This window comes from Meleagris gallopavo, chromosome 1, assembly GCF_905368555.1.
Source record: "Meleagris gallopavo chromosome 1, MGAL_WU_HG_1.1, whole genome shotgun sequence".
Classification (NCBI taxonomy): domain Eukaryota; kingdom Metazoa; phylum Chordata; class Aves; order Galliformes; family Phasianidae; genus Meleagris; species Meleagris gallopavo.
The window spans coordinates 135979338-136005931 of NC_139404.1; the positions used below are offsets into that span (position 1 = coordinate 135979338).

The 26594-nt window shown below is 36.1% G+C and overlaps 1 protein-coding gene across 7 annotated transcripts in view; it reads left to right on the forward strand.

Moving 5' to 3' along the window:
- Positions 1-26594, forward strand: part of MYO16 (myosin XVI) — a 356972-nt gene that overhangs the window by 217634 nt on the left and 112744 nt on the right. For all 7 annotated transcript variants that reach the window (XM_085215386.1, XM_085215393.1, XM_085215400.1 and 4 more), the window contains exons 17-20: positions 15630-15741; positions 18861-18978; positions 19718-19789; positions 20371-20512. In XM_085215386.1, the coding sequence (XP_085071512.1) occupies positions 15630-15741; positions 18861-18978; positions 19718-19789; positions 20371-20512 (444 nt within the window). The remainder of the gene's footprint in view (positions 1-15629; positions 15742-18860; positions 18979-19717; positions 19790-20370; positions 20513-26594) is intronic.

The window sequence follows — 26594 nt, forward strand, 5'->3', positions numbered from 1 at the left end:
GAGTGTTACAGTAAAACCAAGGCAATCCTCTCTGTGTTTCTATATAAAGGAACACAGATATTTAATATTTTTTGATCTTTTACATTCTCATGGTTCCATAAGCTGTTCGGAAAAGAAAAAATAAGATTGGATCATATAAAACCACTTTGACTTTTGTCTTTTTATAGCTGAAGCGAGTTTACTTCCTCAGGTTTAGTTACAACCTACAAACTTGCATTTCTACATTTGACTTGGCATAATAACTGGCGTGATAACATTTGCTATTACTTTAATTAAGAGAGGCTTTGTCTTTTTTGTCTCTATGGGAGTAAGCATGATACAGAAACACTTGCAAAAAATAACATCAGAATTGTATGTCTGTGGCATGGAAAAAAGTGAGTGAGAGGCAGCAAAAATGGAATCTGTTCAATCCAAGAGAAAAAAAAACAAAATTAGTAATTAAGACTACCAAGATCTATAGAGTACAGTGAAAACAGAACATACTTCTGTCTTAATTTTAACAGAAAATTAGATGTGCTATAAAACAGTGTTTTGAATAAATTTCTTGAAGTGAAGGAAGAAAAATGTGAGTTTAAGTATTATATGAACCAGATGACTTTCCAGTTTTTTGTGAATTCTGTTGATGAATACCTTACACTTTAAAGTTACTGGGCCACGTTCAATCTTTTGTTAGAAATAAAAGTCCTCCAGAGAGCTGTGCAAGTTATAAATATATCTTGAGGCTAAATTTGGTGCCCTGTTGAAGAAATTACATGCTGACTGTTAAGGTAGCCCACCAGTATTTCACAACAGACTGAAAATGGTTGTACCTCCAAAAGGTGAAATTGCTGCAGAAACCCTACTTTAAAAAGTAGATGTGATTACTCACTTATAAAAATTGTAGAGGAGGTCATTTGGCTTTTAGTTTAAGCACAAAATATGTCTCTGCACTTAACTAGCTTGCTAATCATCCCCTATGTGGGGGGAGATTCAATGGATCCAGCTCCTCAAGCCACTTAGCTATTACATTTCATGTATCTGCAACAATAATATCATTCTGCAATTTATATTCTAAAGTTTTTCCTAAAATCATTCTGATACAATTACTGTTGATGAATTTCCAGTCAGAAATAGGTCATTTAATAAATTGTTCGTAGCGTACAGCAACCTCAACCATTGGACGTGTCTCATCTCAACTTGTTAGATACATGAACAGTGATGCCTCACAGCATGGTTTGAACTGGCTGTATCTTTGATATTATGAACTTTGAACTATGCTATGTTACTCTTTCTCACTCTCTCTCAGAAGGTTAAGCAAGGTCAACCCAGCGTAGCCTGGTTTTCTTCCCTTGGTTCTTTCATGAGTCATAGCTCAAAATCACCTCTACGCTACAGTTAAATCTGATTGTGTTGAGTTGGTGCCATTTGCAGTTTCTTTTGATTCCTGCTGAAACTGCATATAGATCTTTTAGTAGTTATAATGTAATTACTCACTTTGAGTTTTGACAGCCTATGTGTAGCCAAAGTCATAAGAATGTGTTAATTGAGTGCTAATAACCAGAAGTTGTTAAGATCTCAGTTTTATACCAGTCATAAAAATGGTAGCTTCATTAGTCTTGGCTTCTAAAATGATTTTATGCATTTTAGTGCTGGACAGAAGAGTCTGGGAGTATCCTGTGCTATACCACCATCAGCCAGACAGTCTATGAATATTCCTTGTTTGGAGGGGGTCTTCTCTCACTCTTTCGCTTTCTCTTTCTTGTTCACAACACATCTCTTGAAATCACAGGACAAAGTATTACTGCTGTGGCTCACTCCAGTACACCAAAAATCATATGAAACTTGATATATTTAGTTGATATCAAAGGTAAGCAATATAGGCTCAAGAACAGTTTCAATAGTTTTTATTCACTTTTGATTAGCAGTCAAAAGATTTAAGTTAGTACAGTTTTCGGGGGATCTGTAATGATTTTCACACATATGCTAGAATATCTAACATGGGTGAGCTGCATTTTTACCAAGTCTGTGCAAATAGCGCCCAGGATCAGACAAGTAGATACACTGGGGAGGTCTAACTGGGAATAGTTTGAAATGTTTCAGAGAAGAAACATATGCAGGCTCTGTGCTAATAAGGCCTCTGCTCATCTGAGATGAAGCTTCAGTGTTTCTTGAATATTAGTAACATAAGTGAGAAAATTGTTAGAAGAAATCCAAAGAATGATGCAAATCAAGGAAGTCCTCTAAAATAAAGAACTCAGTAGAAAATTTCTACTGACTAAAATGATGTAAAACTGCACTGAAACAATGCGCAAATACCATTCAGAGACAAAATGTGTTTGTAACAGCATTTAGAGAGAAATGTAATTTCTGGCTAATGAAGAATGCTTCTAATTCTAAATTCTGCTTTAAACTTTATGAAATTTTACAATAACCAAGTCATTAAATGCGTAGAAATCAGTTTACCAAGATGGTATTACAGCTTAGTATTAAACTTAGACAGAAATTGCAGCATTCATTTTGACGTGGGTTGACTAACACCAGCTTCACGGTGAGGATTACCAAGACAAAAAACAGTGCCAGCCTCTTGGAGAAAAAAAATCTAAGGCCTTTCACAGTAAAATGAATCATGAAAATGATGTTAATAAAAGGCAAAATTATTATTTAACAGAAGAAATTGTTGGGAAACAACTGGGGATTGAAAATATCACGAAAATTTTGCAATAATGAATAGAACACAGAGAATGTCTTTATGATCCTCTTTTGATAATTTTTTCCTATTGAAACCATTGTTATGTTGGGCTTTATTTTCTATCACTTTCCTGTCCCAAACACAAGTGAGTTAAAACTGCTACTGCAAGGGAGTGTATCCTTATATACTAATATTTCTAAGGATTTATTTGTGTTTGCTTGTGAATCACCTGTCTCCTTTTTCAGGTGCAGTTAGAGAAATAAGATTTACTGTTAAAGATGCATATGCACTTTCTTGTATCTGCAGTACTTTCCCACATTTTCATCATGTTCTCAGTGATTGCTTTCCCACTATATTTTAATAATCTCTTTTATGTATACTTGCCATATTTCTGGGGCGAAATCTTCTGTTAAACAGGCCTCTTCAATCACATAACAGAATTAAGAGGACTGGAGCAACTTCCAGTAAAACATGTACAACGATTAACTGAACTTCAGATATCTTACAGCATCAGGTTGATCCTTGAGTCAAAACTGGGACAGGGAATGTATTATCCCATCATGAGGTTCTGTAGAGCATGTTTTTCAAACGTGCAGTTGTAACGCTCTCCAATCTTTTCCCTTTCCAGCTTCCCACGTATCTGAAAAAACAAAGGGGTATTCCAAGGCATAATTATTCTGCTTTTGTCTTTCTTTTGTGTTTCTTATTGTTTTATTATTTTATTTGAGTTTAGATTGTTTATTTTATTTTCAAGACATTGTAACTTCTCTATGGAACTAAATGGTACAAACTGCAAATCTCTGTGTGTAATTACAATGTGATTTTAGCAGTAAGATTTGATGTGGAGTCTTTTTGTCCTATTTAGATGTGCAAGCCATGGAAGTATGGAGGTAGATCTGTATGTGTTTTTGTTTTTTTTTTTTGGGGGGGGGGGGGAAGTTTCTTTTATGCAGTGTAAATTCAGTGTAACATAAATAACTTACTTATATGTGGCTCTTTAATCAAATTCTTAATGTGTCACCTGCAAAATTTGCTTCAGGTTCACTGAGCATACAGCTCATTTGTGTCTAGTACTTACTGCCTCAGGAGAGATAAAGGGAAGCAACCTGGGAGATTGAATGTCAGAAGCAGATCGTTCATGAATTTTCATCCAGCCTGATTTTACTGGCAGGGCTTAAAATATGGCAGAGAAACACCTACACACATCCACCCTGTTGCCATTGCTGTCAGTCTTGCCTGTGGGGCCAGGGCAGGGGGAGGTGGGAGCAGTCGTGCCTTCCCCTTGACTGAGCTGTGCGCCTGGTATCATGGGATTTCTGACTGAGGGAGAAGCAGGTGCCTCTGTTTACATCGGGGTGATGGTCACTAATGGTTCAGTGTACACAAATATATACATATTTACTCCAGAAATAAGAATATTCTTGCTTTGTAGAACAAGTGGATAAAGTTAGGTACTGTACCAACTTGTGTTCGTGTAGTGTATGAGAGTTTCTTAGCCAATGACAAGTAAATAATTGTTAGCAATTATTTATATTATGCTATATTAAAGCTTCTTAAAAATGTCTCCTCCCTGTTCTGGTATTAAATAATGTATAAATCAGTATTTCAAAAGCAACTTGTGACTTGGATGACCTTCACTTTTTTGGCCAAGGTAGCAAAAGGGATCTCTCTGTTCACAATTACTTGTTTAGTATACGTGGCTGAATACACACAGCCATACCTTCATATGCAGGAGGAAGAGGGCTTCTCATAAACCAACTCATCTAGAGACTGCAATGATATGAAATCAGTTTGAATTATGTTAGCAATGTTTTAATTGGATACTAGTGAAAGTTACAAGCAGGTTCTCAAAGCACTTATTTGAATTGTAGATCTGATACTGTGGCTCTTAACCCAGTAAGCTTTATTTAATGAATCAGCATTAAAGATGTAGCCAACACTGGTGGAGAAATCCCTTGGGGCTCATAAACTTAATGACATTTACCTGGCAACTAGTGCCAAAGTAAGTCTGAACAGGGGAGTACAAAATAACTCTTGATGGTAGGAGCGAAGTTCATACATAATTTCTGAAGCATTTCAGGACACGGATTGGACCAGTTTGCACTTGCATGCAGACTGACTTATTTCCTTTACATGTTCATCAGTCATCAGTACTTGCTATTTCTTTATTATCACCATCTTCATTACCGTCATCATGCTTGTTCTTTAGTGTGTATTCAACTCTGAAGTTGTACTGATAAAGTGATTGTGATCTCCTGAGTGATTCTGGCCCATGAAATACTGAACAATAGGAATCAGAGAAACAGACACTGTAATGTATGCTGCCATTCTTATTTCTAATAATTTCATCAGGACTGTAAAAAATCCTATTTTGAGTCACTCCTGTTGTGCATTCATTTTTTTTTTTTCTTGAATTAAATTATCCCGGATTTACATTTTCATGGCAATTTTAGAAACAGAGGCTGGAGTTTCTGATTAAAGTCTATTTCACAGGAATATCAAGACAATTGAAAAAAAAAATGCATGCTTGAGTTTAGCCTGAAGACATTTGGCATTTTGAGGATAAAGACCGGCCTGTATTTTTTCATTTTCCATTTGAGTATATTCACTGCCTGTAAAAAATCATGTATTTTGTAATATGTGTGCACTTCTTGATTCGAGGTTTTTTCTTACGAAAATGTCAAGGCAAATATGTTTATTGAACAACATACTGGCTATTTTAATATTTCTGTGCTGATCCCTGTTTACAAAAGATCTTAATATGTAATTTTCTTGATTTAGAAAAATACAAACACGAGCTCTATTTTAGCTATCACCAAAGCTATCTGTAGTATTTAATCTATTAATGCTGTGCTTACACTTTACCTATTGACATAAACAAAGTTAATTCTTAAAATGCAGTTTCTGGTGCTTTATTGCACTAGTCTTGAGTGGAAATCTGTGTGCTTAAATAGTAGGAATTACAGCTCAGTACTACTGTGTAACAAGTTTCAAAGGATGTAAATCTTGTTCTGATTGGAATTGGTTTAAAAGCTGAAAACAAAGGAGAAAAGGCAACAAAAATGTGCCATTTTCCCTTTAAAAAAACAAAACCCCAGAATGCAACTAGAAGCTATTCATTATCATGTTTTGTAAATGTCGCTCTCTTCATTGATGTCAACTGTTTTGCTTTGTCTTTATCTCATTTCTGTTTACATATCAAACAGTGCTAAGTGCAAGGCAGGTTTTTCTCACTAAGCAGAGTACATTGTCCTCTCACATTCATATGGTGGATCTAAAGAAGTAAAGATGTTTGTTGTAATTTCTTATTCTACGACTCTGAAAATGTAGTCTATGTTAGTACCATTTATTCTTGAGAGGTAGTGTCCTGTATTTACACACTCAATATCTTTTGCCTCAGAATGTTTGAAGAAATTTTGGAAAACATATGTAAAACTGTGAAGTCATTCATTCCCAGTCTGGTAAAACAGTCCTTAAATTCAATCTTTATTTATACCTAAGTTAAAAACTTGGGATGGAGGAAGCTGTTATGGGAATAGCTATTAGAAAAATACAGCATATTTCTGAGAAGGACTTAACAAATATTTAAAATGAGGACAGTAAACTGACCTAGATTTTAGATAACTAATCATATAAGGCTAACATTTCATCTGGAACTAATATGTATCTCTGCTACTGCAATTTCACCTTAGCTTAAGGTAAAAATTAACTGAGCTGGTAATATTGAATTTTCAGTGATGACCACTATGCTTAATCAGGGTTGCTGCCCTGAGCTGGATGGGAAGGAGGGATATGCACTGCACTAAAGCCACACACTTTTCACATGATTGTGCAGGTACATGGTTCACTGAGCATCATTAGTAAGGGGAAGGAAAGGATTAGCTTGTTAATCCGTGCTTCTTAATACAATGTCACATTAAATGACACCCAAAACACACATATTGGTTGTGTTGGAGCTGGAACTTGATTATGAAATACTGCTTTACCCTCCTATAATGTTGATCTTCTTGAGGATTTTCTAGCAACAAAGCATCAATGAATGAAGATTTAAGACTTTGTAGTAAGAGAAGTCCAATTAATACTGTCTTTGTTTTAAATATTTAAGTATAGGTAAAGATGCAAGTTAAGATTTTGTGGCCTATTGTGTAGCGTAGCAGAGACACCTCAAATGGTAGGCAATGCTGAAGATTAGGTTTCTATTACTACTTGTTGCCTGCAGTCCATTACACACTTCATCTCCCCTTTATAGTGAACCAAAGTGCACCATAGAGTGCCAAGTTTTAACTTCCATTGATTCTTCATATTAACATTTATGATAATACTAAGATTAAAGTGGAATCAGTGAGATCAAACACAAGTTTGAAGTCAGTTACACATAAAAGTTTTACTGAGTTGGGAAAACAATAAATTTTCCTACTTCACAGTACTTAAAAACCCAGAAAGAAAAAAAACAACACTTCCTCCATCTTATTCCAGTGGCCTGTAACCATTGAACATGGTTTCATGAGTGCATGATCTGTGTTTGTTTTTAGAACAATTGATGCAACATTGCATAGAAGTTAGCACAGAAAAGATATTTGTGCAGTTATAAAAGTCACTTTTTAACTTTGGCTGATGGCTGTAACAAAATCCTTCACAACACCAGAATTAGATGAAAGCTTCAAATAGGCATATTTGAATTCATGCGGTATAAGTGATATGCTCTCCCCCAAGATATGAACACATTGTTAAGTGTTGTCTGCTGAAGCTGAGAAGTGTCAGCCAGCCCATGCAAAACAGTGACATGGCAATTCTATTTCCTGCTTGTCAGCACTGTTACAAAGAGCTTAGATACCTCTGTCTGTTGGGAGAGATGTGGAGGATGTCATATTGAGGATGAGGATGGTATTCTGAAACAGCCTTCATTTCTTGCTTCATTTCTCTATTCTTATTTTCTTCAACTGGACAGCACAGAAAGGGCTTGGATAACTACTGCATCTGTTTCCACGTGGATACAGCATGACATTCTACAGAAAATGGTGGATATGCTGGATTGTGTAAATAAGTAAATATGAAATATCAGAATCTTTTTTATTAGCTATTTTGAGTTCGTGAGTGAACACAACAGTATTATTTGTGAGTCGTTTTTATTAAAAAAATGAAGGATTTATAGACAAAATCCAGGATTTTTGATTCATAACATAATCCGCAGTGACTTGCATTGCACAAATTATTACTGATGCTGTCCTGTATTTAGTTAAATATTTGTTTATGTTAAATATTTATTCTTAGGCACTTGCATGTAAAAATTCTTCACTCACTGATCTTGGACTCCTTTACCAAAATAAATATGCTAGGGAGTGTGGTCAGTTGTGCTAGATAAGAGCTGTTACGATTCTTTTTCTCTTGGGTTAGCTACATAGAGAACTGCTAACAGCAGAGAACTGACACATTGGCAAGTGGATCAGAAGAAGAAAGCAAACCATAAACCTCATAATTCCTCACAGGAATCAGTTACACTGATATCTCACAAAAGAACAGATTATGACATTTTCCCCTTTCACCGACTAAAGAAATATAAACAGAGCAAAACAATATTTTCCTTTACTCTTGGTTTGAAAGAGGCCTCCAGAGATCTGATTCAACTCTTTGTAGCCAGACAGGATCTGCTGTGCAAACATACAGGTTCTTTGAAAATCCACTGCAGCTACAGAACAGAAAACTTTCTGATTCAGAAGTTAACGTCAGAACTGTTTTAGCTGTGTTCACATTCATATTCCTGGTTCTTACCAGGAAGATGGTTTTATTATTCCTAAATCTTGGAATTTGTGTTTTTCTGCCCCAGGGTGATAGTTGGAATAGGAAAAATCTCTATAGTGACTAGTTGAATCCCATCTTTTCCCATTTAATGCAATGCAAAAGTTAGTATCTAGAGAAGGTAAGATTGAACTCATTCAACGTACTTGTTTACCTAGAAGCCTAGTAACATTTTCTGAAAGAAAAATCTTATCTTCCTTTAATGGTATTGTATGAGAAAGGATTATTATTATTAATTTATTTTGCTACAATCATGAATAAATAATTTCATGAGGAAGGTACAAGTCATTTGTTGTCTAGATAGAAAATCAAATTGAATTACCTTGCAGATCACATTGCCGGCATTAATCATAACAATTCTGGTTTTGTCTTCTGCTATTCTTTTTATTCTGGTGCAGCTCAAGTGGGATATATTTTCCTAAATTTCTGTGGTTTGTCCTGAGCCTTTCTAAATCAACTGGTGAAACTTTTCTGACTTTAGCCTAATTCTATTTCTACAGCTATTTTGAAGATTAAAATAAATAAATAAACAAATTCCAGAGGAGGTTTTCTGTGATTTCCAGTCTGTGAGAAAGTGATCCGTGTCTTGAAATTTTCTTTTGATAAATTTTTAATATTAGTTTTTCTTAAACTTTATTATCTCACTATTAAAAAGACTATTTAGATGTTGGCCAAATATTTATTTCTGAGGTGAAAAAACATTTTAGTCCTCATAAAATAATTAGGGTACTACTACTTGTTGAGGCAGTATTATATAAAATATTTTCTGCTCTTTTGGCTGACAGATAAAATACTGACAGTGAAAAGAGCTGCTGACCTAAGCAGGGGAAATGGAGAGCACAAATCCTTGGGCTCACACATTTAAGATTGTTTTGATTTTAGAACATCCTGTGTGAATAATCCTGTTGTTTCTTAAATAAAACTAATTTGTCATCAGATACTTCTGCTGTGATGCGAAAGCTAGATAGTTTGATTTTTGTGTTTTAGGAACTGCTCAGAGGTCAAGATAATGCATCCAGCATTGATCTTTCTCTCCTTTGAGGTCAAAATGATTATTTTTCTCAGGTTCAAAAATAGGTATCTTCTAAGTTCACTGTGTTTCATAGAATAATTCATTTTGTCAGGGACTTCAGGAGGTCCCTGAGCTTGTTTATTGAAGATGTTAGCTGTGATATGTGAAATCTTTATTACCACTAAACACATTTATTGGTTTGACTTACCAGCTGTAGTAAGATTTCAAGACTTAGAGCTAATCTTTATATTATGTATTCTCTTATTCCTTGTATGCTATTCTCTTATATCAAACCTACTATGATCCAGGAAGTTTTACAACCATATTTAGATGTGACAGCACTCAGCTTCTATCAGGAGGTGTAGCAAGTGGTTAGATGTTAACTTAAAAAAATATATATATATATATGTAATTTTCTATCATAATTCTGGACTTCAATCAACATTTTTATAGTGACTTAGAAATACTTAGTAATGTAATCCCACCGATCTCTTAATTATTCATGGCAGAATGTATTTACTTCAGAAGAGCCTTATGAAGTGTCCATCTGGCAAAACCAGACTTCCTCTTTTTCCCTAATTGGAATCCAACTTTAGCTGTACTGACAAAAGGGAATTTCTGATCAACTGGAAGCAACCTGCTAATCATTTTCAGACAGCTTCACTGTCAGATAGGAATTGAACTACTGTAATGAACTGCATAGTTTTATATGATAAACAACAATAATGTGTGTGTATATATATATGTCTGTGACGTAGAGAGTCTGTTCATATAGAATATTTGAACATTTCAAGAGTTGGTTTTTATGAATGCAGCATGGTCAGGATGTGTTTTGCTAATATGTTACTTGTTCTGTTAGTGAAATATCAAAGTTTGTAACAAACCTCTGGAAGGCTTGCTCCTCTGGGTCCCTGTGACAACGTCTCTCTTTGTGATCAGCCACATGTATCAAGGGCTTTTTTCCCCTTACTTGGCAGCAATAAACAATATGGTTTGAAGTACTTTATGTTTGTAGTTGTCCAAACAATTAGTGCAAAATATCATTTGTCACCCTTTCTTTTACCAGAGATTAAAGAGGCTCCCTGTGTGATACACAGCAATAGTTCAGGTCTCCCTTGAGACTCTGATGACTTTGATGACTGTAGTTGGGAAGTATATGGATACCTTGAATTCTGATCAAAGTGTAAGTCAGCTTTTCAACATCAGGGAAGTAGATTCGTGGCCAGAAAGTGATTGTTTTCTGGCTTTGTTTTGAATATACTTACGAAAATCAAGAAAAGCTGATTTTTGAAAGCCTGCAGTGTTCTTGATTGTGCTAAACTTCTTTGGCCTAGCATGAGGGAACTGGACCTGGATGTGAGACATGAAGGTTCAAACTCTATGCTCCAGCTGCTTTGAACTCATTTTGAAATGGTGTGATGCACAGAGTATTTTCTGCAGGTTGTGCTGAATAAGAGACAGTAAGCAAACAAGGGATAGCCTCTTCCCAAATAAATTCCCTAATTATCAAATTTGAAGATCATTCTTTTCTTGGCTGTTCATAGATTTTAGAAATGTAACAACTCAATTAGGAAAATCAAAATAAAAAAATACTTTCACCTTTTGTAATAATTTTGTGACTCCTACTTTTGATTTCCTTTGCTTTTCTTGTAAGGAAATGAAACAACGTGTTTTGTTTTTGTTGAATGAAGCAGAATACTTCATTTGATACTAAATGCTATTGAGATGCAGTTCAAAAGAAAATAAATCAATTTAATTTCAATAATTCAATCCAGAAAAAATAGTGCATTGCTGAGTTTTTGACAGAACAGCTGATAGTCTAAGCTTTTTAGTCTCAATTCCTTGCTATTTTCTCTATCGTTGAAGCAGAAAGTATTTCTTTAAAGAAAACTTTTACCAGCATACTTGTCTTAGAAACTTTGGAATGTGGATACAGTACAAAAGTCATTATTATTCAAGTAAACTGGCATTTGTCCCCGTGTATTTCTTCTTATTATTTGAGATACAGATACCAAATTATGATGTGTACTGCGAGTGTAAGTGAAGTAATATAAATTATGTTGATTGTAGCAATTATAATGAGAAAGATAAAGAGTAATTGTTAACTTTTGCAGTTAATACAAAAACAATTTCATGTAATAGTAAGCACTTTTAAAAAATATTATTGGACAAAGCATTAATACTCCTACCCGAAAATTTGATGTATGTCATTGCAGTGATGGCTGAAAAATTATGTACCATGATTATGTACCAGGCTCTGGGCAGCCTGGTCTGGTGGTTGGCGATCCTGCCCATGGCATGGTGGTTGAAACTAGATGATCTTAGAGGTCCTTTCCAACCCAGACCATTCTATGATTCTATGATTAATTCATCTTCCTAATGGAATGCCATTTTGTGGATCAGTGAATTTCTTTTTTGAAATAAAATAAACATTCGCTGATCATATGTGCGTAAAACTTTTTTGTCTGCTGATAAGCTGTCTAACGAGAATACTAATCCAGTGCAAATGTTGACATGGCAGCATTGAGACAGATGGTTAGGCAGTCAGTAAAAAGAAGGTAATTATTAGAACTGCATAGACAAGTTGGTTCATCACTTTTACTAGAGATATAAACATCACTTTTCTAAGCATCTACCCTCAACCAGAATTCTCAACTTCAGCCAAAATTTGAGAATCTTTTTCTAAAGCCACAGTAAGCAGTGTGGGTGTGCATTTGCAGAGCGAATTCACACTCAGAGATAAATAAGTAAGACAAATTGAACTCTGATAACTGGTGTGTAGACTATGTGCATGCATTGGACGTTATGGAACATCCCTTCTGATACATATAACAGTAGTGCTAAATTTTTCAATAACAAAGAAATTAAGAGTCACCAGGTATAGTTTGCACCTGATACAGAAACTTACAGGAACATCGCACACACTCTAGTAATACAAATAAATGGGATGGCTCTAACACTGCAAGTTTCAATAACAGAAAGGTAAGTTAAAGTAATAACCAGAAGTTACATGGTAGGTTCACAATAGAAATTTTAAGCAGTTCTATCCACTTCTATCAGCAGCAATGCAACTCTATCCAGGCCACTTGAATGTCAAGAGAAAAAAATGCTCCATAAATGAGAGAGAAGCTGCACTTACTAAAAATATTTACTCTATAGAAAATGATGTGCCTCCCATGAAATGTGTTTGTGTTAGAACTTTTAGAGTATGAGGCATCTCTTTCCCCTTTCCTTATTTTTGTAGGAAAGGTGACAATTTAGAATTCTTTTTGAATTCTGGTTCTTACACATAAAGAGGTGAAAGTAATACTGTTGGTACTAAGGATGTCTCAGGCATTTGTCATCTTTTTCATTTGGGGTCTTTAAAGGGCTAAAAAGGAGTTGGCAGGGAACAGTTTTACAAGCACAGAAAAGTTTATATTTCTGTCTAAATTTTGCTGTGCTTCTAGGGTAGAATGAACTTAAGAGTAATTAGAAAAAATGTGATCTGTGATTCCTTGTACAGTCAATATAGTGCACTTACTCTGTTATAGTGTACAAAATAGGTATTTTGGGGAGTTGTATGATATCCATCAACACTTCTAAGCACTCTATGCAATTTGTCCATCATTAATAATATGCTTCATGTAATAAACATACAATAATTCAATGTTCATATCTTCAAAAAAATTTTCATTTTTCATTACTCTTAAAATAATTTGGAAAAGGAGTGTGGCTCATGACATGTTAGAAAATACCTTCACTGCCTTTAGACTAGGGAAACTGATTGTAAATTCAACCGCTCCTTAGGAAAAGTCCAACTTCAGCCCTTTCCAAGGGCACCAGCACATCTGCTGATTAAAACTGGAGGAGGTTTATAGTAGGAAAGTCACGTTGCCTTCCAGCAGGCATGTCTCGGCAGATGCTGCAGTTTATTGCTGGATTGATGGAGCCACGGATGCATGGATTGGCAGGTGCCCAGTTTGCCCCACTGCTGTATCAGCAAGAAATGCTCGTGCTGACGGCAAGAGTTGCCGCATGTTGGTTCATATCACAGCTCTGCTTGTTCCTCCAAGGGAGTGAGCGTCCTGCGTCACTTTGCTATGCCATAGCCTGCCTTGATAAGTGTTTGTGGTGTTCATATACTTTCTGCTGCTGTGATATCCAACAGCACCTTAGTTATGAAGTTGAGTTACTTAGATAAGAACAATATACAATATTCTCTTGAGTGAAAATGTCTCATGCTCAGTAACCTGTGAGACACGGAGTTCTTCAGCATGAACTCCAGCAATGAGCCTTCTTTGCAAGCATGGCCATAAGCTTCCAACTCCTCCAGCCATTCAACAATAGGGTGTTTTGAAAGCAAAACAGATGTTGCTGCAAATCTCCCAATTACAGATTGGTATTACAGCAGGCCGATGCAGAACTGAACTGGTATAAGCTCACACAGCAGTTAAGAACTATGAAGAATTTTCTGCTGGATTAACCTTTATACTAGTAAATTCTGTGCCAGGTTCAGCATCAGGTTTATTTTAGCCTCCCTTTGAAACATACAGGCAATGTGGAAAAAAAATCCAAAAAACAGAAAACAACAACGAAAAAACAGCACAAATCAAACCCACAGATCTGGCGTACGCTTTATTATTTGCTTCTAGCTAATTTGACAGATGTGCTATCATTTTTATTTACCATTTTTGGGAAAAAAAGCCCATGTGTTTTTAGTAACCTCCAGGAAATGCTGTGCTCTGGCAGTGATGATCACAGAATCATGTTCTCAAAGGTTGTATTAATGCACAGGCTTTAGCCACTGTGATATGAGGCTTGTTTGTACTTGAAATGTCTGCTAGATGAGTTCTTCTGTGGGTGCAGAAAGTGCTTATGCACCTGGGCATACATTTTTGCCATCATTCTCTCTTAGCCCCACCTGTTGAGGTAGCTTATACCAATATCAATCCAAGCCAAATCCACACTGGTGAACCAGTCAAACCATTTTTAACCATCTGTTAAAAATGCACAGGGTATTTCATGACGTGTATCTTGTAAAGCTCACTATCAGCTACAAAGGTATTAAGATATTCCTTTACCTGTTTCTAAAAGCTGCATATATTTACACAAAAGATGAACTTTATAAGAGCTACCACTTTTATAAGATCATTTCCAAACTACCAGTGGGAACATTTTTATTTTGAAATCACGCCCTCCATGGTGCAGAGTACTATTGTGCCCATAGATGTATTTCAGAAGGGTGAGAATAAATTGTTAAAAAGGTTAGATTGCTGTTTTTTTTCCCTAGTCTTTTGTACTGTAGTTTTCACTTATTCTGTTTTGTTTTAATACTGTTTTATGTTGGTTCTTTTTTTTTCCCCTGCGTTAGCTGCTCCACTAGCTGCCTCTCTTTCTGTCACCTAATCATTACTTTTGCAAAGGTTTTAGAGTATCCTTTTGCTTCACAGTTTTGTGTAACACAGTACAGCTAAAGGGCTGCATGTACTTTGTACACTATGTACTTATTTAGTACTTTGTTCTAGGAGAGACTGAGTATGCCTGTCACCCTTTCAGCTGCTAAGGGAGAGTATGATCACAGAATGAAGCAGATAGGAGCTGATCTCTTCCTTGGTCGTGGGGGTTTAAGCAGCTAGAGTTATCAAAGGATCTCCTCAAATCTTTCTTCTGAAGGGGAATCTCTGGTACTGCAAGAATGGCAAAAATCTCAGTGGTGTAATTTAAATCTGAAATGTTAGTTTACAAGTCAGGCTAAAGTTCAGAGCTGGGGAAGGCACACTGATTTCCTTTTAGCAATTCTTTTTTCTGAGGTAAATACAGGACAAAAGTATCCGAACACAAAGATGAACACAAAAATGATGCAATCTCACTTCGGTGTGAAATTCAGAAATGTGATTTTTTTGTCCATGTACATATACTTGGTGAATGTTGTCCATACAGGTTTCGCAGCTGTAGTCTGTGAGTTTATACCTGCACTTAAGGAATGTGGTGCTAAGTAAGAGCTTAAGGAAGGAGGTGGGTAGCATTCTGTCATAGGTACCATTCCCTCTGATGGCTGAGAAATCTGTGATAAATCTCTGATTAGAAGGGGAAGAGATGGCTTTTAACCTCATCAGCTTGATTTTGCCACCAGCATTGGAATACTCAATATGCTGATTTTCCTCTGTGCAGGTATCTAAGCCAAACTGGACTGGAAGAGACAATGCTAACAGCTAACCCTCAAAACAAGGAGAAATTAACAGTTCTGAAAGAAGCTCTTAGTGCTATGGGATTCAATAGCCTGGTAAGTTACACAAGTTTATGCTATTTGCAAATAAAATGGCAGCATTACTTCATGAAGACAAGTCGTGAAGAACTCTCACCAATAACCATTTGTGGGGAAAAGAAGCCTCTTTTTGTCTATTGCTTTTTTTTTCTTCTTTTTTTTTTCCTATTGGTAAAGACCTTGAAAGAGTATGAAATACTACTTCACTCCAGGGAAATTACTGTAATCACTTTTAATTAGACACAGCACCAACAATGTAAATCTTTTTCATTCTTAAAGATTCGCAAAACAGCTTCAAGGTATAATACTCTGAACAATTAAATTACATAGATAAAAAGAAACAATCAAATCCCATATGACAGAAACCTTATAAAACCCACAGGAATTTTCCCCCTTCCCAATTATCTTACTGTCCGTTTTAATTTTATGAAACACACATTCCAAATGCAAGTAAATGCATTTGGAATGCAACATCAGAAGTAAATACATATTAAGTGAAATAAAATTAGGGCAGGGTACTTTGAAAGAGCTAACTTAATGCCAAGAAGGCAACAAGAAGATAGGTCGGATGTTTGCCTTCAATCTTACTGCACTAATGAAGAAGATATTTAGAAAATTAATCAATAAAAGCTTTTGGAGCACAGTGTGAGGGGAATCACACTGAAATGTGAAGAAAAAATGGGGGGCTGATTGTAGGAAGTCATATAAGCTTTATATTCCCTAATTAAGGTAGTAACAAATGTTCTTTGGTAACCTATTCCACATTTTGATATTAAGAAATGTTTCAGGTTTGTTGTTATTTTTCCCCATGAATATTCACATGGCTATATATGAAATGGAACACATATAGCTATATTTAGCATAATTATCCTTTACTCCTAATGTCAAGCTCAGCACCTGGAGAATTGAATAGCAGAAGTTCCATGCTTTTCCAGAATCCCAGCATTTAGCACAGGGCTCATATAGGGGTGCATCTTTCTAGCTCCTTCCTTAATCTTTTTGTTCAACTTAGGAAGGGGTTTCTCTCATAAATAAGTAATAGAATGCATAGTGAATCACATTTTGAAAGACTGTAGAAAGACACAGTGTTTTAAGATTCAGCTCTTTATCTTGCTGAAAATTCTGGAAAAATGTGGCATCTCAGAGAAGTGTGAGTGAGCTTCGAAGCTCCTCCACATCCAAATAGCATTAAAATGATTATACATTGGTGATCTGTGGAGTCTGAGAGTATTGCAGGCTGATCTATTCTATGGAATAACATAAATAAAATGTTTATCCTAAAAATACTACCCATTACTTCTAAGATACATGGAGAGTTCTGTGTGTATTAGTCTTTTACTATCTGTTTACATTCAGTAATAGATCAGATGGTCTCTTTGAAGAACTACATGAACATTTTTAAGCAGTCTTCAGTGGAACTCTGCAAAGTACCTTAATGATTATTAAAAGCTTGTTTTAAATTTGAAGGAACATGTACCTTAGAATACGATGCAAAAGTCTTCAAGACTCTAGAACCTGAACTAAATCTGAGGCCTTCCCAAAACTACAAAAAAAACCAGCTATCCTCCCCTTACCTCCCCCCCCCCCCCCCCCCAACTACAAGTCAGTGTGGTACAGTCATCCCCAAACCAGTTCTGAAACAGCTAACAAAGAACTGTGCTGTGTTAGTATGGCATTAGGCCTTGCCCAAGAGCAAGAAATAAGATCTATCACCCTGGCTTGAATGTCAGGTTAGTATGGCGATTCATTTCTTGCAAGATGTACACTATTCATAGTTTGCCCATAAATAAGGACATCAAAGGATTTTGTTTGTTTGTTTGTTTTTTATATATCTTGTTTTTTTAACCTTCAACTTTGGAATTTTGTAATAGAAAAATAGACCCTTGCCATGCTTCCGTCTATCTCTCACAATAAGAGATTGAAGTTGTTAAAATATAGTTTAAAGAATCAAAGCTGCTTAAACAGAATAAGAGGCCCTTTAGTCTGTATCCTAGAAATGCTGTAAGCTTTTTTTATTGTCCTCTGCTTTCAGGCATTATTAGAAAATGAAACAAGAAGAAAAAGAAAAGTTTTGTGGGTTTTTTTTTTTTTTTTTTTTTTTGACCTGTTGCTTTTGCAAACTGATGAAAAGTTATTCAAGCTTGGTTTTGTTGTGTTCAAAATTCAGTGTAGTCACCAGAGGGTAAAGGGGATATATTTCATCTGCAGTTTATTTTTTAATTTTGCTCTACAAATTCCGGTAAGGCTTCTTGCTGTCACTTCTACTGATTCAGTAGAATCAGGTTCTATAGAATATTATATTTCAAAAGTATTTCAAGTAAGAGATGTCAAGTAGCTTTGCTATACATAAATGCCATGTAATGCTATAGTGGTTATCAAATTTCCTGTTTTATAATTTTGTAGGAGCACAGTTCTTATATAACTGACTTGAAAAAACCATCCAAGTACACACATTTTTCCATGTCTTAAGCATTTTGCTCCTTTTTTTTTTTTTTTTTTTTGGGTCTTGAATTTAAAAATAGACACAAACATTAGTTCTTTTCCTAGTGTAGTAAAAATGAAGGTAGGAAAAACCAAGCCCTTAAAGACATCTGTTTCACAGTGTTAGCGATATCTGAACATAACATGCAATCATGGGTGACAAGGAAGTTACTTTTGTTTCTTTGCAAACTTAAGCATGGCTTTTACTGCCAGGAACCTGCTGTAATTTAAAGCTAGACACTTTGCTCAAGGATGCAGTTGGCTGAGGAAGAAACTGACCTTGCTTTTCCTAGATACAGAGTTTGACTTAATGAAGAATCCCCATGGAGAAGATGTGTTTCTTGCAGAAATAATGCATCCATTAAAGATAGTTCAGTATTTTTTCCACACACTCTTGAAAAGGCTTCTTAACTCAGTAGGTGATGTGATTTATGTTAAAGCAAAAGTTCAGAAGGGTGATCTTGTCATTTTATGTCCTCAGTAGGTTCCAGTTTGATTTCTAAATCCAAATTTCCTGTTACTAGTTCTCCCATGAATACTTTTTAATTTAGTGATATATAAATTTGTGGAGTGGGTGTTTCTATAGAGCACTGCCTTTCACTAGTGTGCCCAACAGATCTCTTCTTTATCTTTAATTGTGCGTGAAACATGTGCAGGAGGTGGAGAACCTGTTTGTAATCCTCTCAGCAATTCTGCATCTTGGGGACATTCGCTTTACGACCCTGACAGACACCGAGACAGCGCTGGTGTCGGACCTGCAGCTGCTGGAACAAGGTCAGTAGGATGCGGCTTTGCTAGACCGCTGCTCAACCCTGCAGCAGGGAGCTTGCACTGAGCCACCAATAGGTGGAAACCCAGCTCCAGGGAGCCAGCATCTGCTGCTGGAGAGGCCAGTGCCCCATTGATTGGATGTTTTTATAAACTGTGAATTTTTATGAGACTAAATAAAATGCTAGTGTGGTCAGTTATTCAATTCAGAGTCAAATGTAATTTCCCGGAAGAAGTTGCACGGGGGGCTTTGTGCAGCTTTCTTTTAAAACACTCGTGTGGTGCTTGTCAACAGCTGAACGATTTGCACTGAGTCGAATTCCTTTCAAAATCTGTGCCTTAAGAGGGTCTCTTGATTTCACGCTTTGAAGTTTGCCCTGTTGGTCGCTAACAAATCTCCTCAGAGTGGCTTATGGATAGAGATTGTCTGTATGCAGCATACCTTAACTCCTGTAAGAGACAAAGTCTGCCAAGTGCTGTGGAAAGTCCCGACTAACCTTTCAAGAGGAAAGCAAGCTGTAATGTAATATGCACACATACTCCAAACTTCACAAAGTGCTGATTATAGTAATCCAATTGTCTATGTTCATTAAGTCTGATTACTCCCATGATAGCGCTCTTGTTTTTTACAGTATGGGTCCTTTCAATGTTCAAAAAAGAACAACAAGAAAATCTGTTATAAAAAAAAATGTAATATGCTGTGGAGCTCAGGTCAGGCTTTCTTTAAACTCTCTTTTCGTTTCAGTGGCAGGGATGCTGCAAGTTTCACCCGATGAGTTTGCTTCAGCCTTGACAACTGATGTGCAGTATTTTAAAGGTAATCTTTTCTAAGGTTATGTTCTCATAGAGCATGCTTGGTGCCATTTTGATCCTTCTGATTTGAGAATTTTAAAACTGATCATTTTTATTTTGTATTTCTCATGGTCATATAAAACTTATCTGTTAGGAATATGCAGGATTATCTGCCATGCAGTATGTCAGACTGAATTAGAACTGTCTTTATAACATGGAGCAAAGCAGTTTTGCAGTTTGATGCAGATGAACTCCTATTTTTACGAACCTTATAAATATGACAAGGTCACAGATTTGATATTAATACTAAGAATTAAAGTCAGCAGGAGTGTCTTTAAAAAATACAAGTTTTGAAAAAGTTATTTTCACTAAAATACTAGTTCTCTGTAATACACCTACCCTTTTCTATTGAAAAGAAGTTCATTTTTCCAACCTGAAGATCTTGTGCTAACAGACTTCTTATCTTTGCTGGTAGCTTCTGGTTAGTAGCATGTATAGGTATGGCAAAAGAGAAGTAAAAAAAGATGGGAGGGCTTACTGTAACTAAAATTACTTAAGGCAAGTTTTACAATATGTTTTATTTCCATTTTCTGCTGTTTGTCTTAGGAGACATGATAGTACGGAGACACACTATAGAGATGGCAGAATTTTACCGGGATCTTTTGGCAAAATCTCTGTATGGTCGTTTGTTTAGCTTTCTAATCAACACAATCAACTGCTACCTCCAAAATCAAGATGAAGCTGAAAGGTAGGATGACAAACTATTAACTGTGCCATTATCCGTTCAAATCCAGATCCGTAATAGAAATGCAATGGTATCATTTAACACATGTATGATAGCACTGTCACTTGAATCTTTAAAATCACTGAAATGTTTCTCAAATGTTTCAGCTCATTCCCTTGGTATTTTGTTTTTTTTATTTGCTTGCTTGAGTAGACATGGTACTTTATGCAGTTATCTTTATTGGTAGTTAGAATTAGTAGTCATTTAAGAGATGACATTACAGAATGAATTAAGCCTTTCAAGAGACAGATATCTGCCTGATGTTTAGTTATTGCAGAAGATGCAATTTCTTTCTCTCCAAAACAGTGACCTTAGAACAGGTTATTAAAAACAGAATTTTACTCAAAGACTTTCAAGTGAATGTTTAAACTTCACTTACTGCTGAATGCAAGTTGCTGTCCAGTGTGGTTTCATAGAAAAAAAAAAAAAAACAACTGCAAATTATCATGCATCAATGGGACAGTCAAAGCACAACAGCAACAATGAAGAAGAAATTTCAGTGGAATCAAAGCATCAAATTAAGAGAAGAGCCCTAATTAAATGGTCATATGCATATGAATTAACAAAGATTCAACATCTCACATGTGCAGGTGGACTTTCTAATGAACATCAAGTATAACATGTCTTGGCACTGTTGATAAATGGAAATCCACAGAAGATAGATTTGAGACTAGCTAAAAAAGGAAAAATAATTTTTCTATATATCACATCTGTGTTGGTTTCAGAGAATAAATATTTATCTGTGCTCTCTTAGGGCTGTTATGAGTTTGAAGACTTTATTTTGTTTTATTTTATTTTATTTTATTTTATTTTATTTTATTTTATTTTACTTTATTTTATTTCTACCCTATATGTAGACCAGTTAATATTAAATAATATTTCTCTTCTACAAGCTTAACCAACAGAAAAGGCTGCCTTGAGAAAGTCAGAGCTTTCTGTGCTTTTCTTGGTTATATGTGGCACCTGTTGGAGGCAAAGAGAGGGCTTTACAGTAATATTGAGAGGTTTTATTTAGTCTGTTTCTGACTGTAGAACCCCTTACAACACGTGGACAATCAAGCAGGAGCAACATCCTGATCTATGTTAATTTGAAATACAGTGTTTATAGCAAGGAATGACATCCTCACAATATGGTGTTGACTATCATTGTTGTTCAGTAATGCATCCTATGATATCTAGAAATCATAGGTTCTTAAAAAAAGTCAAAGCTCTGAGTATTATTTACCCTCTATTTTTACTGCAATCAAATTTGCCTGAGGTGAATATTACTTTGTGAAAATATTTCTTTGTTAAACCACCTGTTTGGTAACTTCAAGGCTATGTGATATTGTAAGTTCTAGCTAAAACACAACACTGGTTTGGTATTGTCAGGAATACAATGTGTAATTTTATATATATATATGTTTTTTAATTTTTATATATGTTATATATATAACATACACCTATGCTTGAAAAAAGAGAATTTTTCTTTTAGGTTGGCTAATGGGAACTAACAAGTTCAGGATATATTGGCAGTGCTGACAAGACATATTAAATTTTAGCAGGCTAACCTCAGCCTGAAGTACGTTTCAAAACTTGAAGATAAATAGCTTACTTTAAGCATAAATGAAGTTCAGTCTCTTTCATTGATATTTCAATGCATTGCATTCTCCAGCTTAAGATAGGAAAAGATACCCCCATCTTTTCTTTTTGTCCAGCCTGATCGTATTGATTTACCTGTCATAGTAAATCAGGGCATAGCACAGTTTAAGATGTAGTTTGTATTAGTGCAAGTCATTGCACAAATCTGTGATGTGTGGTTCAAATTTATTTCATATGTGAATTAATCCAGCAATTAGCGGCTTATATCTCCAGTTTGATGCAGTTTTAATAAACCTTAAAAATCCAACAAAACTACCAACTAATGTTGCTAAGGAAAGCTGATAGATATCAGGCTACACTTTGTTTCCTAGTTGGAGAATTGCACAGTTACTACTTATCAATGGGATAAAGCCTTCATCACAAATTAGGAATAATGTTTCTAGCTCAATTCTCTTTGTTACTGTTTCTCTTTGTTGTTGTTGTTGTTGTTGTGAGATAGCTTAACTCTACTTCCCTTCTAAATCCATGAGAATTTATGTAACAGTAAAATTAGATTTACTGGCTTAGTGCCTGTTAAATAACATTTGACCTTGAAATTTTGAGTAAACTAGTTACTTGTTTGTAACTTTAATGGTAAATCTACTGGAATTTGGTTGTTAATATTGATTCAAATCAATGAAATAGCTTGTTGCTTTTTTGGGGCAAAGTAAATATGATGATTGCCATTAGAGTGAAGGAAAGTGGAGAGGAATCCATGTTTGATTCCACAGCTTAATCAAGCTGCTCAGAGTCTGGCCTTGAGTATCTCTAGGGACTTAGCGTCCACCACATCTTTGGGCAACCTGTTCCAGTGCCTCACCACCCTCACTGTAAAAGACATTTTTCATTATATCCAACCTACATTTGCCCTCTTTAAGTTGGAAACCATTTCCCCTTGTTCTATCACCACATATCCTGCTAAAGAGTCTGTCCCCTTCTGTCTTGTTACTCCCCTTTAGTTATTGAAAGCTACTATCCAGTCACCTTGGAGCCTTCTCTTCTCCAGGCTGAACGACTCCTCAGCCTATAGAAGAGGTGTTCCATCCCTTGGTTCATTTTTGTGGCTGTTCTCTGGACACACTCCAACAGGTCTCTCCTGAACTGTGGACTCCACATCTGCACACAGTGCAGGTCAGGCACACAGCAGGTCAGTGACTCCAGGTCAGGCCTAAACAGCACAGAGTAGAGGGGCAGGATCACCCTTTGACCTGCTGGCCTTGCTTCTTTTGTTGCAGCCCAGGGTATGGTTGGCTTTCTGGCTTGTTTGGGCACATTGCTGGTTCATGTCCAACTTGCCATCCACCATGCCCCGAAGTCCCTTTTGGCAGGGCTGTGCTCTATTCTTTCTTCCCTCAGCTTGTATTGGTAATGGGTGTTGCCTCAACCCAGGTGTAAGACCTTTTGTTTAACTTTGTTGAACCTCATGAGGTTCTTATTGGCACACTGCTCAAGCCTGTCTAGGTCCCAGACCAGAGGCATCCCATCCCTGTGTGTTGACACAGCTTGGTATCATCCACAAAATTGCAGAGGGTGCAGTGGCCACCACTGTCAATATAATTGATGAAGATGTTAAACAGTTGCAACGGTCCCAGCACTGACCCTTGTAGGACACCACTCATCACTGATCTCCATCCAGACATGGAGCCATTAACCTGCAGGCAATTCATCATCCACTGAAAAGTGTACCCATCAAATCCACATCTTTCAAATTTGGAGAGAAGGAAGTTATGGGGAGCTGTGTCAAAGGCCTTACTGAAGTTCAGATAGATGACATCAGTGACTCTTCCTTTGTCCATTGATGCAGTGGCACCATCACAGGAGGCTACTAGGTTGGTCAAGCAGGATTTGCACTTGGTGAAGCCATATTGGTTCTCCCATATCACCTCCCTGTCTTCCATGTGCCTTAATATAGCTTCTAGGAGGATGTGCTCCATGATCTTTCCCATCAGAGGAGATGCTGACAGGTCAGCAATACCCTGAGTCATCCTTTTTACCCTTCTTAAAAATAGGTGTGATGGTACCTTTTTTTCCCAGTCACCAGGTACTTCACCTGACTGCCATGACTTTTTAAATATCATTGAGAGTGGAAATAGATATCCTGATTTTCCAGTTTGTAGCTAAAAGGGACTAGAGCAGTCAGGGTTGCCTAAACGTGGCATTCCAAGGTACTTGATTGCACTTGAGGAAAGTTGGACCTAGTGATCCAACAGTAGTAATACAATGTCATGAGGTGACATATTAAGAATGCCTGATGCATTCTGTACCAGGGCTTTAAATTCTTTAGGATTTAAGGATGCATGTGAACTCTTTTGAAATATATTTTTATTTTCTGATGAAAAAAGAGCTAATTACATAGATTTGCTTTAGAATATCTAGATTGTGTTCCCTATCTGCTATTAAGTAGAAAGTGTTATGTTTTATTATTTATTTTGCAAAGAGTTTCTCTCTTATATGCCCTGGAGATGGGGTTAATGCCAATAAACATGTCATGTTATAGGCAAGCAAAGTAAGCTAGCACTCAGCTAATCTCTCTCTGTATTACCAAGTCAGCCATAGATTTCTGTTTCAAATAAAGCACAAAGAATATATCTGGATCTGTACTTTCTGAAAGCTTCTGTATTCTGATTGTGTAGTCTTATTCCCAGTGAAATTCAAGTACTACCAGAGAGCAATTGTGCAACATTTATTTATGTGGGCAAAGGAAAGATCTCAGGAGTCCCATTCTCAAAATTCTTGATACACATCATCTGATTTATAGTATGATCATGAGTGAGATATTTCTGAAACAGAAGTCTGCCCAGCTAAAGGAAAAAATCAGAGCCTAAACTAAAATTTTTGTTGATCTATTATTGAACATAGTGGAAGGATGTTGAGTATGCAGAAGGGACAGAAAGAGACTTCCTGTTCAGAATATGAGCCCACAAGAGAACTGTCTTTGTATGTGGAGGTAGGGGAAACTTTAAAACATACAGACTGTACAAACTATTGAGTACAACATTGTGTATAGCATCATGTTTTGAGATCTGCTTCAATCTGGGTCTTTGCCAGTGTTTTAATGAGCAATACAGCATCATGTTTTAAAGTGTAAAACAAATTTTGCTTTAAAGAGCCAGGGAAGTGTATGTGTTGCTAATGAGAGAACTATAGATCTTAAGTCAGTTAGCAAAAATGTGTCTTATTTCCTGCCATACCTGTCAAGTTGCTCGAGGAAATGTCTGTCAGATGAAGAGTTAGTGTTTCTTTCCACTTATCTATACCTCTCATGCTTGGTTATGGTAATTTAAAAAGAAAAAACAGCAATTGTTGAACAAAATGGCTGAGCAGTTTGGAAATTACACCAAGTCTCCACAAAAATCTCAGAATCTTAAAAAAAAAAACACTCAGAAAAATCACTCTCAAAAGTCTGGTTTGTCAGTAACTGTTTGAGATGAAGAACTTTTACAACTGGGAACATTAAGCTATTGTCTCATGAGTAGAACAGTTCAAGAGCCACATTTACGGCAGCAGGTGTCATCTGTCCCTGTGGGAGCACTGAGGATGTCTAGGTAGGATCCTGAGTACAGCAGCTCTCAGTTGAAGGCTTGGCTATATATCCCATCTAATCCTAGAAATACTTCCTTATTAGCCTGTATTGCTCCTGGTTTATCCAGATGAGACATAAGCTTACTCCCTTCCTCCCTTGCTAGCAGAAGTTGGAGGAAGAACAAGAAACCTTATATCCAGGCAGATGAAAAGGTTTAGATTATATAACCTCAGCAAATTCACCTCACTGCCTTGTGTAGGTAGAATATGAGAAACAGCAATGGAAACAAACCCTGTGGACTTCAAAGCTGTAGATTTGACTGGAATGATTGGTCGGAACTATGTAAAGGGAATTCTACTCACCTACATGAGGAACGGCATGCGGTTTGAAAGTCTCTCATGATGAATGACAAGAGGTGTATTAAGATGTTAGATCTGCATACAGGATTTTTTGTATATGTTTGTTGTTTTTAGGAGTTACCAAGACTTTTTATGTCATTTCTTCATAATGCAACTGTTACGCGTACAAGATCAAAAGTTGTTTCTAGTCTATGAGGAACTAATATACAGCAAGAATCATTGTGAAAAAAAAGGCAAAACTAGAGACATTGTAAAGTATTTTTGGTTGAAAGGCTGTTTTGTAAATCATGAAAGTCAAATCAGGTATGGTCAGCATCTACTGTACGTTTAACTATTCACAGCTATGTACTTGTGTCAGAGATGGAAACATTCTTCAAATATTGGCAAAGTGCTGTTCTTCTTATTTTTATGTGAAAAATTATTGTTAAATTCCAGAAGATGTAATAATAATAATAATACAGTAAAAGTAATTATTATTTTAATAACTGAATTTCATGTCCATATAAAATGGAAGTGTCACCTTCTCTTATCTTCTAAATAAGTA